The sequence below is a fragment of the Sporothrix schenckii genome, assembly GCF_000961545.1.
Source record: "Sporothrix schenckii 1099-18 chromosome Unknown Cont49, whole genome shotgun sequence".
Classification (NCBI taxonomy): domain Eukaryota; kingdom Fungi; phylum Ascomycota; class Sordariomycetes; order Ophiostomatales; family Ophiostomataceae; genus Sporothrix; species Sporothrix schenckii.
In genome coordinates, this window is record NW_015971150.1 from 1,009,021 (window position 1) to 1,022,665 (window position 13,645).

Sequence of the window (13,645 nt, forward strand, 5' to 3'; positions counted from 1 at the left end):
AATCAATAAGCCAATAAGAAAGATCCAAAAGTTGTTGATTATTGTGAAACAGATATATATTACAATAGATTCAAACGCCCATGTTTCCAAGATATTCCCCAGATAAGCCCTAAACGAAATCACATATCATCCTTCACATACTAGTCATGACAACCTTCCTCGTCAAGCATCAAGACGGCTGTGCCCCGACTTGGGCGACCCCGTTAACTCAATCTTGTCCACCATGTCCAACACAAACCCGGCCGGCTTCTTGATTGTGCTGGCTGCTTCGGTCGCCGCTGGAGAGCCCAGCAACGTGTCACCACCCAATGTCCCTCGCCGGCCCGATCGTCGGGATGCCAAGGATGCTTTGCTCGACAGCGAATCGTCGGAGATGGCCTTGGTGGGTGTTTTGTAAGTCGACCCTAGCGAGCGGACGGGCGTCAGTGGTTTGACGGGTGTTGTCGGTATAGCCGGCGAGCGGGTAGGCGAAGCGGGTGGCGCAACGGCCGCGGCTGGTCTAGCTGGCATGGTCGGTATCGTCGCTACAGATGACGCGGGTGCGGATACCTTTGCTGGTGCTGTCGTTGGAGCCGAACCAGTTCCTGGCCTGTTCATCAACACGCGCGCCAACGCTGCTGCGGTCGCCAACGTCTCCCGCTCCTCGGCAGCCTTGCTGCGCTCCCCAGCGATGCGATTGCGTTTCTCCGACGCAGATGACGTGTTAAGGGGTGACGGCATGTTCCCTGCATCCATCCAACCCACGTCCACAACCTTCCCTCGGTCGACCGAGACCGCCTGCGCTTCATCTTCGTGCACCTCTTCCTCATCGGAGGTCACGGCATCGTCCTCGTAGTCGTCGTAATCGTCATCATGGGCATCTAGCATCCACGGCTCAATAGCTTTGGTCGACAACAGGCGCTTAGACTCGGCCAAGGCCTCGTGAAGCTGCCGCAACTGCTCGTCCTGTTGGTCAATGACCTCCGGTGGTATGGGTGATGCGAGATGGTGGGACGGTGGCAGCGCGCGGTATGACTCGTCGGCCGAGGCTTTGGACGTGCTCGTCGTCTCAAGCGGAGAGCGCGACCGGTAGGATTGATACGGCCGCTGTAAGACGGGAGGAGGAGGGGGCGCGGAAAGGCCGCCTGCATTGTCATCGTCGTCAACAACGTCGTCGTGGTTAAGATCGGTGTTGATGCTGTAGTCGTGAGGGTCGACGGATTGGCTGACGCTGCCGATGTCGGCCTCGTCCTCTTCGCGCTCTACCTCGGCATTGACAACACGCAGCTGTTCGGCACGGGGCATGGTAAACATGACCTGGACGACGCGATTTTGCACGGCCTTTTCAACATCCCACTCATCCGACTTGCCACTGCCGTCACGCCGGCCCGCCGTGATGTTGCCGGATGCAGATGGCCCACCTGCTCCCGAACCACTCCCCTGGCCGATGCTGTGGCTGTAGCCAGCCATGGATCCCATACTTGCGGTCCGACCACCGCTGCGGAGTGCTCCCACTGCTGTGTTCTCCTCCTCACGCAGCTCGTCGGCTTCCCAGTCGGACCGGCCCTGTTTTCGTCGCAGTAGGGTGGCGTGAGCCATGTCACGGTAGTTGGGACCTTGCTGGGCGCCCGTGCCCACACTGCTGCTATTGGCGGCGTCGAACGGGAGGTCGGAGTGCAAGTTCGCGTTGGCGGCAGAGCCGGAGCTGAAGATGCGCATGATGCTACCCATCCAGGTGCGCCGACCCTTGAGCTTACTAGGGCTGCCTGGGGGCGCCTCATTGTCGTCGTCTTCACTGGCATGAAGGTGCTGGTAAGCACCGCCAACGGCACCGCCAACGGCAGCGCCAGAAGCCAACACGCCTGCAGCACCACTGTACTCATGGGAACCTGTCCCGAACCCAAGAGGTGGAAGTACTGGGGGTGCGTTCAGAGTATAAGTCGTAGGTGTGCTAGCTCCCGCACGGCCACTGTTGTTGTTGAGGCTGCCACCACCGTTGTCAAAGCTGCCCCCGGCGCTGCTTCCGTTCTGATGCCCCTTTCCGTACAGCAATTCCGGGCCCTCGTTGCGAAGGCTGCGGAAGCCGGTCTGCGCAGTGTTGAAGCTTGCGGAACTTGAGTCGCTGTTGGACACCTTTGTGTTCAAGACCCCAGGAACGCCGCTGTGGGGCACGTTGCCGCGCGAACTAGTCGTTCGCGACAGGAAACTGAACGCACTCTTATCGGACAGGTTGCTCCCTGTACGGGCCTCGTCTTCACCGCTTCCCCACGCGCCTGTCACGCCCGCCACGGCTCCTGCAGCAGCGGCAGCGGCCGAACCCAAGAAGCTGCTCCGCGTAGGGCTACCGCCGCTACTGTGCTTGGACCGCAGGCTAATACGGCGGCTTGTGTTGCTTGGTGACACCCGCCCACGTGGCTGTGTCTGGCCTGGTGCGGGCGAAATCGAGGCTGCAATTGCTGCGCCAGCTCCGTGAGCAGGCGGTGAGAAGAGCAGATCTTCAATTTCGAGACCTGTCACCCATTCCTGGACATCACGGTCCTGGCCAGTTTTCGAGGGACCAGCACCAGCACCGGAAGGATCCATGACGCCCAGGACCGCACCGCCGTACATAGCCCGATCGGGGCTGGGTGTGTTGCGCACGAACGGGTTGAGGTTGACGGTGTTGGGCCCAAGAGCGCCGGCGTACGACGACCGCATGGGGTTGTTGGAGCCAGCGTGCACGGATTGCGTACTGGGCGTGAGGAATGGGTCGATGAGCTCCTCAGTCTCGGGGCTAATGGACCGGCCGGTTGAATCGGCGGTCTGTGCCCCGGCACGCTGCTTGCCTTTGTCGGTGCCGTTGTCATCGTCTTCTTCGTCGGCCTCATAGATGGGGTGGATTCCGTTAGTGCTGTTGCCTGCAGCAGCACCTCCGTTGTTACCCAGCGCCAGGAAAGACTCGTAGTCATTGATTGTTGTTGGCTGGTAGAGGCCACGCGCGACATTGCGTGCCGGCGTGCGTCCATTGGAAAAGGCCGCACCTGGCACGCTACGGTCGTCGGCATGCAGGTTGGGTGACTGGTAAGTCGGGAAGGCAGGACTTGGCTTGGTTCTCCGAAGGCTCTCAAACCCAAGAGAGCGGCGGCCCACGTAGGGATCATGGCCGCCAGTATAGAAGCCCATTCCTTCCCGTCCGTTACCCCAACCGAAGGGCACGTTGCCACCGTTCTTCTCCACCATTTCGTCGTGGCCATGCAGGAACTGCTGGTGGTCTTGGGCGAGAGCACGAACGGCTTCATCTCGCCGATGGCGCTGGCGGCTGCGGCGTCGGCAGATGTGTACGAGCAGGACAAGAAGGAGAATGGCAAGCGGGATACCGAGGCCAAGGCCCAGGCCGAGAGCGATCTTGGAGGAAGAGGTGTGTGATGTGGTCGATGAAGGGGCGGCAGCTGACGAGTCCTTGGTCGGATAGGTGTAGTTCTCGGACCAAGAGAGACTGGTCAGGTTGTAAAACATGAGACCGTTCCCGTCCGACGGGGAGCCTCTCCGGATCAAATTTGCAGGTGAGGTGGATGAGCTGCTAATGTTATAGCCACCGTAGACGACCATGACATTGCCGGGCAGGAGGGCAGCACCGTGGCCGTACATGCCGGAGCCTGAAGGTTGTGTCGACGGTATGGACCACTGCCACTGTCCGTAGTCAGGTCCCATCTTAAGAACCGCCAGTTGCGGGTCTGCGGCCTGAGTAACGTCCCCGACCCAGCCACCTAGGATTATCAATGAGTTGCCATCCTCGCTTAGAACGGCCGAATGTCCCGAACGGCTGTCTGGTGCAGCCGCTGTGGAGGGCGTGCCGTCTTTTCGTACGACTGTAAGCTCGGAGTTGCCGGGCGCAGCCGACGACGGGTTGGCAATGGACACAAAAGACCATGCCTCTTCTGGTAGGCTCCAGATTGCGGCGGTGCTCATGTTGACAAACGCCGTTTCGGTGTGGCCGCCAAGCACGACGCTGTTCACCTGCTGGGTCACGATGCCCGACCGGTTTGATTGGGACGCCGGCAATTTTGTGAACGTGAAGCCCGCTTCGGCGATTGGGGGTCCTTTGCTTGAGACAAAGGATGGCGTATATGAGTCGCCGGACGGCACGAGCTTTAACATTTTGTTGGAATAGGAGGCACTGCTCTGCCAGTTGGAAGAGACATCTGCGGAGGAACTGGCAGTTCCTGTTGTCGGACACATGCCGCCGTAAAGGTAAAACGTAGAGTTGGACATGACCGGTGCGACCTGGTTCGAGAAGCCAGTGCTGCTGCCGAGAAACCATGGCCCGGACTGGGAGGAAGTCAGAGGTATTGAGCTGCTCGTCCATTGCGCTGTCGAGGACGAGGGGTTGTAGGTCCAGACGGTGGCCGAGTCGGAGCTTGTCGAAGAGCAATCGCCGGCGTAAACAAATATCGAGCCATCGGAGCGAATGGCTGGCGTAAAGGTTGTTAAAGTGTTTTCTTGCCCATTATTCACGAGGAACGGAACCCCTGCTGTGAGTGTTTCTATGCCGCTTGACGAGTATGACGAGAGAGTGGACGAGATGTTGAGAGAGAGGAACTCGACTTGGCCGCTGGCCGAGGCAGAGAAGAGATAAACAACGCTCGAGTTGGCGCTCGGGACGAGGATGGAGGTCGGCGTATAAGGGAAAACGGCCGGGGATGAGGAGGAAGAGGACTCCGCAGCGACACGTGGCAGCAGCTGGACGAGGGTTGCAAGAATAACTGCTTGAGGAGCAACGGCCATTGGCTGGCGACGGCCGTGGAGGAGGCCAGTAAGTCGGCCATCCAGGGCCGCTGCCATTGTAAGTGGATGGCGGACAACCGTAATTGACTGCTCCGTGCTCAACGGCGCCCGGCAGGACGGAGCGTACTTTTTGCGTGAGACGACGCTGCGTGAAGGTCGGAGTCGGCTGTCGGCAAGAGGAAAGGAAAACTAAAATAAAGTGAAGCCAACGAGGACTGGAGTAATACAAACAAAGCACGAGCACTGGATGGATGCAGCTGTTGACGGGCCGTTACATGGCACAGTGGTCGGTGCTCTGCTGTTACTTGTGTGAGTGCTGCTGTCGTTGGCCGTCTCTCTGCTGCTCCAGGCTCACCAAACACCCATGCTTTCTGCGACTTCGACGTCGACAAGAGACGGGGCCCTGTCTCGCGATGGCAACCAACGCTCTCTCGCTCTCCTCGGCGGACGCTGCTGGTCGGGTTCAGCGGCGCATCGCTTGGCTTTTTGAAGTGCTGGGGAGGAGAGAGGTGTGGGCAACGAGCGTGAGACAACAGAGAAAAGGAGGGTGACGGACGAGGGGAGGGAGGTACGCGGTAACAAAACGAGAAGAATCGAGAAGGACGAATATCCAAGAATGAAGAATAACTGCAAGCAAATAGGATCGGCTACTGGTATCGAGGGGTCTGTCTTGCCAGGACAGCTGTGTACCGCATATGGAAAAGCAAGGAATAATAACAGAGGTGTTTGGAAGTGTGGGCCAGGCGAGAAACACAGATACGTAGATGCAGGGATCGAAGTGAGGCAAAGTCGAACGGAGGCGCGCAGAACTGGAGCAGAACTGGAGCAGAAGAAAAGGGATATCATACGACGTCCGGCGTACAGGGGTGTTGCGCTCAGACGGACAAGGAAGGCTCGAAGGGTCGATGGCCTGAGCTCTGAGGATCGTGCCTTCTCTCCCGCGATTTGCAAGGTTACGTTGATGGATATGCGCAGGAGCCATCTGCGTTGCGCCAAGAGTAGAAGGCGCGTTGTGAACACGCAGGGAAAGGGCACATGAGAAGTGGGGCGCGGCTATTGCTGGTCCTGCAACGACAACGAGGGAAAGTGCGGAAACGGAGAAGCTGCGAAGCGGAGACATCCAGCTTGTTGTGGTGCGCTGTTGCTACGGCGACGGAAGTGGGGCTTCGAACGGACCAATCGCATAGCACGGATGAGGAGAGTGCTTAGAAAAATGATAAGAAAAAGAACCAAATAAATAAAGAAATAAAATAAAAAATTAAGAAATAGAGACACGCCATCACAAACGGGCGAAAGCGATGTTTAACAGGCGCAATTTTATCCTACAATCTATGTCGGTGCAATTTACAATGTAATTACGATTAGGCCCCGACAAGCCCGGTTTGTCTGCAAATGGTAGCACAGGTCACTAAAGGGAAGAGAATGGGATTAATGGGGGAAAAGAAAGAAATAACAGAACAAGAGAAAAGACAAAAAAAGTAAAAGACTAGGAAGGTAAAAGAGTAAAAAAAAACTGCTGCCTCTGCAAGTATCCGACTGACCAGTTAATAAACCCGTGACAGGAAGAGAGCCGGCACGACGAGTAAAGTACCGCAAGACCAATATTTTTGCGGATCAATAAATCAATACAAAAGGAAAGGTGAGTGAGAGAGCTGATGTGAGCTGAAAAACAAAACGAAACCCGACCAACCACCGCCTCCGACCGGTTCCGCATCTTAGCACTGCCCGAAGACAATGATCCCGCGGTGTGTCTTCCTTTTCCGATCGTTGCAGAGCCTTGGCTCTCTCAGTTGCCAAGGTGAAGAGAGAAACGAAAGGGAGGAGCTGATGGAGTCAAAGTACGCCGTCGACCGAAAAAGGTCACAAACAACAGAGCACAGGTGATGAGGCGAGATGTGATTTCCTCCTGCATGTGTCACACAGTCACACTTGTCGTCGAGACATCCTTGGATGCGTTCGTTCATTTCGGGAGGTCAGCAAGCATCTGGGGACCGTGCTTTTCATCTTGCGTTTTCCACTTTTGTTTCTGTTTCTGTTTCTCTTTCTAGGATCTCTTTCCTATTCCTGCTCATCGGTTCTCGGATGCCAACCTGTGTTGTAATGTGGAAATTAGACTGCATACGCCCCCGCCCGAGCTTTTCCCAGTCCCCTGTCAGCTGCCCTGCACCTTGTCATCTGGGTCATCTTACTTCTCTCCGGGTCAGTCATCCACAGCCACAGCAACATGCGCGGCAGGTGGTGTCATTCTACAGAGACGTCACGCACGCGTGTCCTCACCAGCCTCTCGTGGACTTGAGATCTGCGAGCTCCGCCTCGGCTGTTTTCAGGCGCTGCCTGGCCGCGTCGGCCGTCCTCTGCAGCTCCGCGTTCAGCGCCAGCATGCGTTCTTGGTCGCGACGCAGCACCAGCAGCGCCTGCGCGTGCTGGAGTGCCTGCTCTGCCAGATGCTGGTTGGCACGGGCAATGCGGCCGGCGTCCTGAAGGCGGCGGTCGTAGCGCTGCTCGAGAGCCGAGGCGGAGTAGTGGCGCCCTTGGGCCGCGTGCCGGTCGGCGCGCTTGTCGGCATCATCGGCCGCCGCCGACGAGCCGCGACCAGAGCCGTCCTCCACGCCTGCATCGACGATGCCCGGTGCGCCGACCGGACACACGTAGATGGCGCCGCGCGCGTGGGTGCCGCCGACGTCCGTCCGGTAGAAGCGCGTGTTGATGTCGACGTACACGACGCGGTCGGCCGACGCCGCATCGGCGGCTTGGTTGCCGCCAACCACGCCCTGGGTGCTGCGCTGCGCCGTCCACGCTGCATCGGCCGTGCTCGATGCGTCCAGCTTGCTGTGCACGTCGGCCCAGACGTCGTCGCCGGCGTGGATCATGCGCCACTTGTCGGCCGCGGCCCCCGTGTCGGCCCCCGTGTCTCGTCCACGGAGTGCATGCACGGCGTTGGCATAAGCAGCCTCCAGCTCGTACGTGCGGCCGATGAGGTTCTGCGAAAAGACGATCCACTGGCCGACAAGGGTGTTGCGGGCGGCCTTTATCTCAGGCGCTTCCTCGTCCTCGTCTTCGTCCTCGTTTTTGTTTCTGTTTGTGCTTGTGTCTTTGTTGTTGTCGCCGCTCACGCCATTCACCCGGCGCGTCGGCAGCAGCGACAACAGCCCGCCCGTGGCGGCGTACTCGTGGTCCAGCCGCTCTAGACACATGTTGGCATGCAGCAGCAAGCCGTGGTACGATGCATAGGGCCGCCGCTGGTCAAAGCCGTCCTCGTCCCAGCGCCGCGCGTCGTCCTTGTCCTTGCCCTTGCTGCGGTCCCGCGTATACCGCCCGCCGTTGCGCGGCTCGTACGTCGTCAGCGGGCAGTGGTATGTCGTGTCCAGCACGTCGTGCCGCGCCTTCACCTCGTTGACGAGGTCGATCAGCGGCCGGTGGTGTGCCGGATCGGCATCGTTGGTGTACGGCCGGCTGAGGTCGAGCCAGTCAAAGGGATTGTCCGTCGTCGTGTCGGTCGTGCCTGACACGAGATCGCGGAGAAGACTGCCGTCTGTGACGCCGGTGTCGTCATCGCCAATGTGGCCCGTCTTTTGGCGTTTGGCCCTCTTGGCGCTCTTGGCCGCCTTGGCCCTCTTGACGAGCACTTCAACCGCTTCGTCGTCGCCGCCGTGCGGGTTGAGCATCGCAATCAGATAGGCGAGCGACTGTGCGTGCTGCTTGAGCGCAATCAACGTCGGCGGCACCCCGGGCGTCGACAGCAAGCTACAGTTGACATGGCGCAGCATGCCCGCCTCGTCGTCGTGCGCCATCGAAAAGCGCGAGAGGTACGGCAGCGCAAACTCGGTCCCCGGGATGTAGCCGGCGCGGTGGACGCTGGGGTCAAAGTTGTGTGCGTACACGTGTGCCATACTGGTGAAGGATAGGGGCGTCGTCTGTGTTGGATGTCAAATGAAGCTGCAAAGCGCGATGCGTTGATTCTTCACGTCTACGGGGACTTCATCAAGTCATGCCCTTTTCATATCTCTACCATGCTGCGTTTGCGTGGAAGGCCCATAACTGTTTCCTAGTCCGTATTCATCACAACGCATGCAGCCTCCTTTGTTCTTGGTGTTGCATTTGTTTGCTTGCGTCGAACAGCTGCTTTTTGAAGTCCTTTGATGTCGTTGGTGATCCCTTTTAATGGCAGTTTGGGAGGTGCATGTCCGCATTAGGAAATCGCACCAACAACCAACAGACATTCAACATCACCACGTCGCACTGCAATCGTGTCCATTATCAAAATACGGTTAGAAGCCTCCAGAGCCAATATGTAGTCATCCTCCTTGCCTACGCGAAGAATGAGGTACGCGCACATATTTTTGTGCATTGATACCGTTCTATTATTGCGACGTTGTGACGTGAAAGACGAGCGAATCGCATCTCAGCATCGCACCCAGACTCCAGGTCCAAGCAGCATCATGCTATTGCTACTTTCTCGACAGTTGCATGCATAGGCCCCCGTATCAACCGCATTGCGCACGTTCTGGTGGTTGCAACAATGCCACCACGGGCCCTCATCTGCCTCCATTCCGATCACGGCCGTGATGCCTGCCTCACGGCTCGTCTTGCATTCCGGTCACTCTGGCGTTCTGCACCGAGCTTGTTTTATTGTCACCAAATATGTCGTACGGCGTGCCGACGTACATGCACATTCGTGTCAAATTCCAACGCAATCGACGAGTTATCGACTGCCTCTTCGAGCGAAGTGTTTAGCAGTTGCTTCTTCGATCGCTCATCACTCTCCCTTGCTCGTTTTCTTTGTTGTGTCTCTTTCTTTCTTTCTTCTTCTTCTTCGAATTCCCCTTTATTAAGACTGTGTTCCTGTCCATGTTTTACCGGACAACGTGCCGGAACTGGACCGGTCAGACTAGTAGAGCCGCCACCCTGTGTACCTGCGATTATGCCGCGGAAGAAGAACGGCATCGCGCAAACGGACCCTTTGGTTCTTACTCACCACCCAGGCACCATCAGGGGACCTGACCATGCGCCGCGTGAGGCCTCTTGAGGGGTCGTCGGCGTTGACTTACATATATGGAAGGCATACAAGGGAGGGAAACGATTCGAAGGTATTCGCACCAATAGATAGTGCGCATGTCGCATTCTTGGCCTACATGTTGGACACTATTAGTGCCAAAGGCTTTCTTTGCCTTGTTTTCCTCGCCTTTGTACTCTGCTGGATGGAATGCGAAGTCGCATACCATCACTGTTGAATAAAAGAACTGAAGAAAACTCAAAAGCAATTATTACTCCGTAAAGGGGGGGCAGAAAGCAGGTATCAGTACACCGTCGGCGACTACGATCTACGTGGAGACAAAGAAAACAAAAACCAACAACCAAGATATTCGTGAAGTGTAGAATGAAGACCAACAAACCATAAGCCTAGGCGAGCCGAGGAGCATTGACAGCGTACGATGTGTTCTCGTACGAGTAATGGCACATTGCTTGTGAAGCTGTAGTTAAAATCAACAGGTTATTAAATGAAATCGCAACGATTGAACATAAAGGCTTTTTGGCATATGAAGTTAACACGCAGCAAAATATTCGACCAAAACTAATAGAATTTAAAGGGAAGAAAGAAAATACAATCAAGAAGAAATAGCTCTACAGAGAATGCCACTTTAACCCTTCTCAAAGACCGAATATATATATGTATGTATGTCAGCAGGTGAAGGTGCCGCTGTAAGAAACGCACACGAATTTCACGACACGAGCCCTACGGCAACACAACCCTGTGTGTCTGTGTTCGTGTCTGCCACTATCATGGACGTCTATCTCTGGCCGAGAACGGGCAGACTGTAATTAAACGCTCCCCATATCGTACAGTTTAAGTCGGGTTAAGTCGCGACGGCGTGTTGTGTCTGAAAATTCGACGCAAGCCAGTGGAGCCTTACAAGAGGTTGAACCATCGCCATCCTTGTAAGGCTCTGCCACCATTGGGCCCTGATATGAACCTTCTCATCTGTCTGTGCTTGACCTGATGCTGTTGTGCCTCACTGTAGTCACCACGAGCACTGTCCGGCTCAGCCATTCCACGCACATCTGTCCATCACCATTTCGGTCGACTGCCAGCCTCTGCCTTGCTTCAGCCTCTTGATCGGTCGACCTCATTGTCTCGACCGTCCTGACGTCGCCAACCTTCGATTATCGGCATGTCTTTGTTGCGCTGTTGTACCCCGTATGCATGTTGTATGTCATATTCCTCTCAGAGATACGCCGTCCCCCAAACGATTGCAAGACAAATAAACGGCGCCACTGTCGATCGTCGCTCGTCCAATCTCGGCACCAATCTGGGCTTCTCCACTCCTACCTTGTCCGGCGCTATGGAAAATATTCCGTAGGCATGACGAGGCCCAGCCAGACCTGGATGGCCTTTGCCTGCCTGAGATGCGCCGTGGTCCTTTCGGTCTCCTCGCATTTTTCTTCAGTGCACATCACGGCTGTCTTGGACCTGGCGTTTGCTCTGGAAGTCACAGGTCGCCGAGGATCGACTTGTACGTGTCTCCAACTCATTTGCATCAGTGCCAATTTTTATTTTGACGCCGAGATAGAAAATACTACGCGTTACTCCGCAACTGCATTTTTTTTGTTTAGTTTTCGTACGAGTTGTCTTTTTCGAGTTACCGTCAGGGTCTTTTTGCGCACAGCCTTGGCAAATTGTCTGCACGTCACAGCGCCTGTTATCATGACGTCGTTTGTTACTGTGCCTCAGCTGATTCTGAATCTTGAAGGAACCCCCAACGCACGCGCTGAACAGGGGATTCCCATTGGCGTGGCGATAAGACCTCTCTCAATGTAACTTTGCAAAGTCGCAGCCGTAGATAGGCCCAGAAAAACGAACCCTAAATCCAAGATGAACCCAGAAAAATAGGCTGAGACGAGCTCGAAAACAAGTACATGTACTGTGTAGCGTTGCCTTTGGTTTCTTGGCCGTCTTCCCGGCTGCAACACAAGCGATCGTTTTCCTGGAGTCCAGTCCAGTGTGATACATGATGGGATTGCTTCGCTGTTTTGCATACATGGCTGTCGCCGTCCTGCAATGCTGTTCCAAACTGTGCCATCACACCGCACTGCGCCAATCACGCGTGCTGCTAGTCCGCGTCGCTCGCTTGCCTCCTATCATCAATTATGATGCCTTTCTCTACTTCACACAAGCTACCGGCGCCACGCTCTGTGCTAATTCGAGGTGCATTTTTTTTTTTTGGCCGCGTCGACTGCAGAGACAACACAGCACGCGCCCAATGTCTCTGGAGTGGCTTTGACTGACATTGACTCTTTTTCTTGTCATTAATTTTCTCTAGTTTTATTTCTTTTCTTGTTTCTTCCCATACAATTTGCCAGCCCCATATTTGTGATCGAGTCGCTCCTTCCCACACCCCTCCACGACCCACATGACCGCCCCAAAACAACCCACAAGCATGACAGCCTTGACCAAATCGGTCCTGGCTTGGGAACTGAGCTCATCAGGACCCGCTTTTCACCAATCTGCCTGTGCTGGATTTTCTCCTCTCCTCAATCTTTTTGCCGTCTGCCGTTCAGCTCGACATGGGTTGTGAACTGCTTTTCCGTTTCTCGATTTCGTCATTGCCTGCCATCGCGCCTGCCAAGTCCGCTGTAAACCACCTCTTGCGTGTCGTTCCTTCCGTCGCGCTCTCCGTTTTGCCAGCCCACTGGGGCGACTTTTGCCCTTGCGCCTGGGTCGCTCTTCCTTCCCGAAAGGCTAGTCGCAGCGTCCTGTAAGATAATACCGCGATATTCAGCTTGCTGGGCCGCCCCTTCTGAACTCATCATGTTGCATTGAAAAGTTTTTGCTGTGATGCTCTTTCTCGTTCCGATGTTCTGGCTAGGCCGTCCCACCTCTTTCCTCGAAAGTGGTATGTCCGCTCTGAGTAGAAGAGCCTTAGTAGCGCAACTCAGCGCAAAAGCAAAACTTACGTCGGTGGCAAGAGCAGGGTTGACACATGACAACAAATAAAGCAGGCGCGACTGAGCCAGACAACAAGCAGCGCAGAAAAATCAAACAGGGCAAGGGGCAAGGGACCATTTGTACCTTGCCCCTCAAGGCTGCGCTAAGTTTGCGCGACGAGACCTGCTATTGTGGTTGCACATGCAAGATAAACAGTACCTGACAACTAGCTGAGAGATACACAAGATACACAAATTATACTCCGTAGATGAGCATTGCGCTGCAGTGCACTGCGTCGGACACCAGTGACACAGTCGTTCCTTTCGTCTCGACTTCGCGTTGTTGCAATTGGCCAAGAATTGCCTGTCCGACTCTGGCGCGCCTTCCGTTTTGTTGTTTTCTTAGAAAATATGTACTTCGTCGTTAGTCCATCGTGGCTTCCCCTTCCTCATCTCCCTGGCCCCAGCAACGTGCTTTAATGGAGCATTTCTTGTCTGGGACCCAGAACTTCTCGGCCAGCAAGCACAGGCCATCTGACCATCTGTCCGCCCACCCCCAAGCTTTGCGTGTCGCGTTAACTTATTTCGTAATGGGGCGACCCGGGAGCTGAAGACGAATAATATAATAACAGGGCAAATTAAATCGTCGCAGTGAGAGAGATATCGAACGTGCTGTGCCCCTCCTAGGCCTCCTGGTTCTCCTGGTCCTGGCATCGATCGCAACTGCCGTATCGTGCGTCTACGACGTTCGTGTATCCTCACAGGAAGGCATGACCGAGCATCTCCTCTGAGGTTTCACGGTCAACAAGCGCTTGTCGCTCTTTCTGTTTTGATGTCCTTTTGTCTCCTTACGTTGCTGTCTATCCTGTTGTTTTGTCGATCCAAACCACAAAGGTACCTAGTCGTCACACATCCCAACCTCTCACTTCTCTTTTTTTCTTTTTTCTCTCGTTGGCCCCCTCCTCTGGCATTCACACAT

General features: G+C 55.6%; 2 protein-coding genes across 2 annotated transcripts; both read right to left on the bottom strand.

Moving 5' to 3' along the window:
- Positions 1-162: 162 nt before the first annotated feature.
- On the bottom strand, positions 163-4,800 carry SPSK_04813 (uncharacterized protein; the record flags this gene model as incomplete). Its single annotated transcript, XM_016731576.1, has 1 exon — positions 163-4,800. The coding sequence occupies one exon, from the start codon at positions 4,798-4,800 to the stop codon at positions 163-165; it is 4,638 nt and encodes a 1,545-aa protein (XP_016582835.1).
- A 2,216-nt stretch (positions 4,801-7,016) lies between these two features.
- SPSK_05194 (uncharacterized protein) lies at positions 7,017-8,633 on the bottom strand (the record flags this gene model as incomplete). The annotated part of the gene is made up of 1 exon (XM_016731944.1): positions 7,017-8,633. The coding sequence occupies one exon, from the start codon at positions 8,631-8,633 to the stop codon at positions 7,017-7,019; it is 1,617 nt and encodes a 538-aa protein (XP_016582836.1).
- Between the last annotated feature and the right edge of the window lie 5,012 nt (positions 8,634-13,645).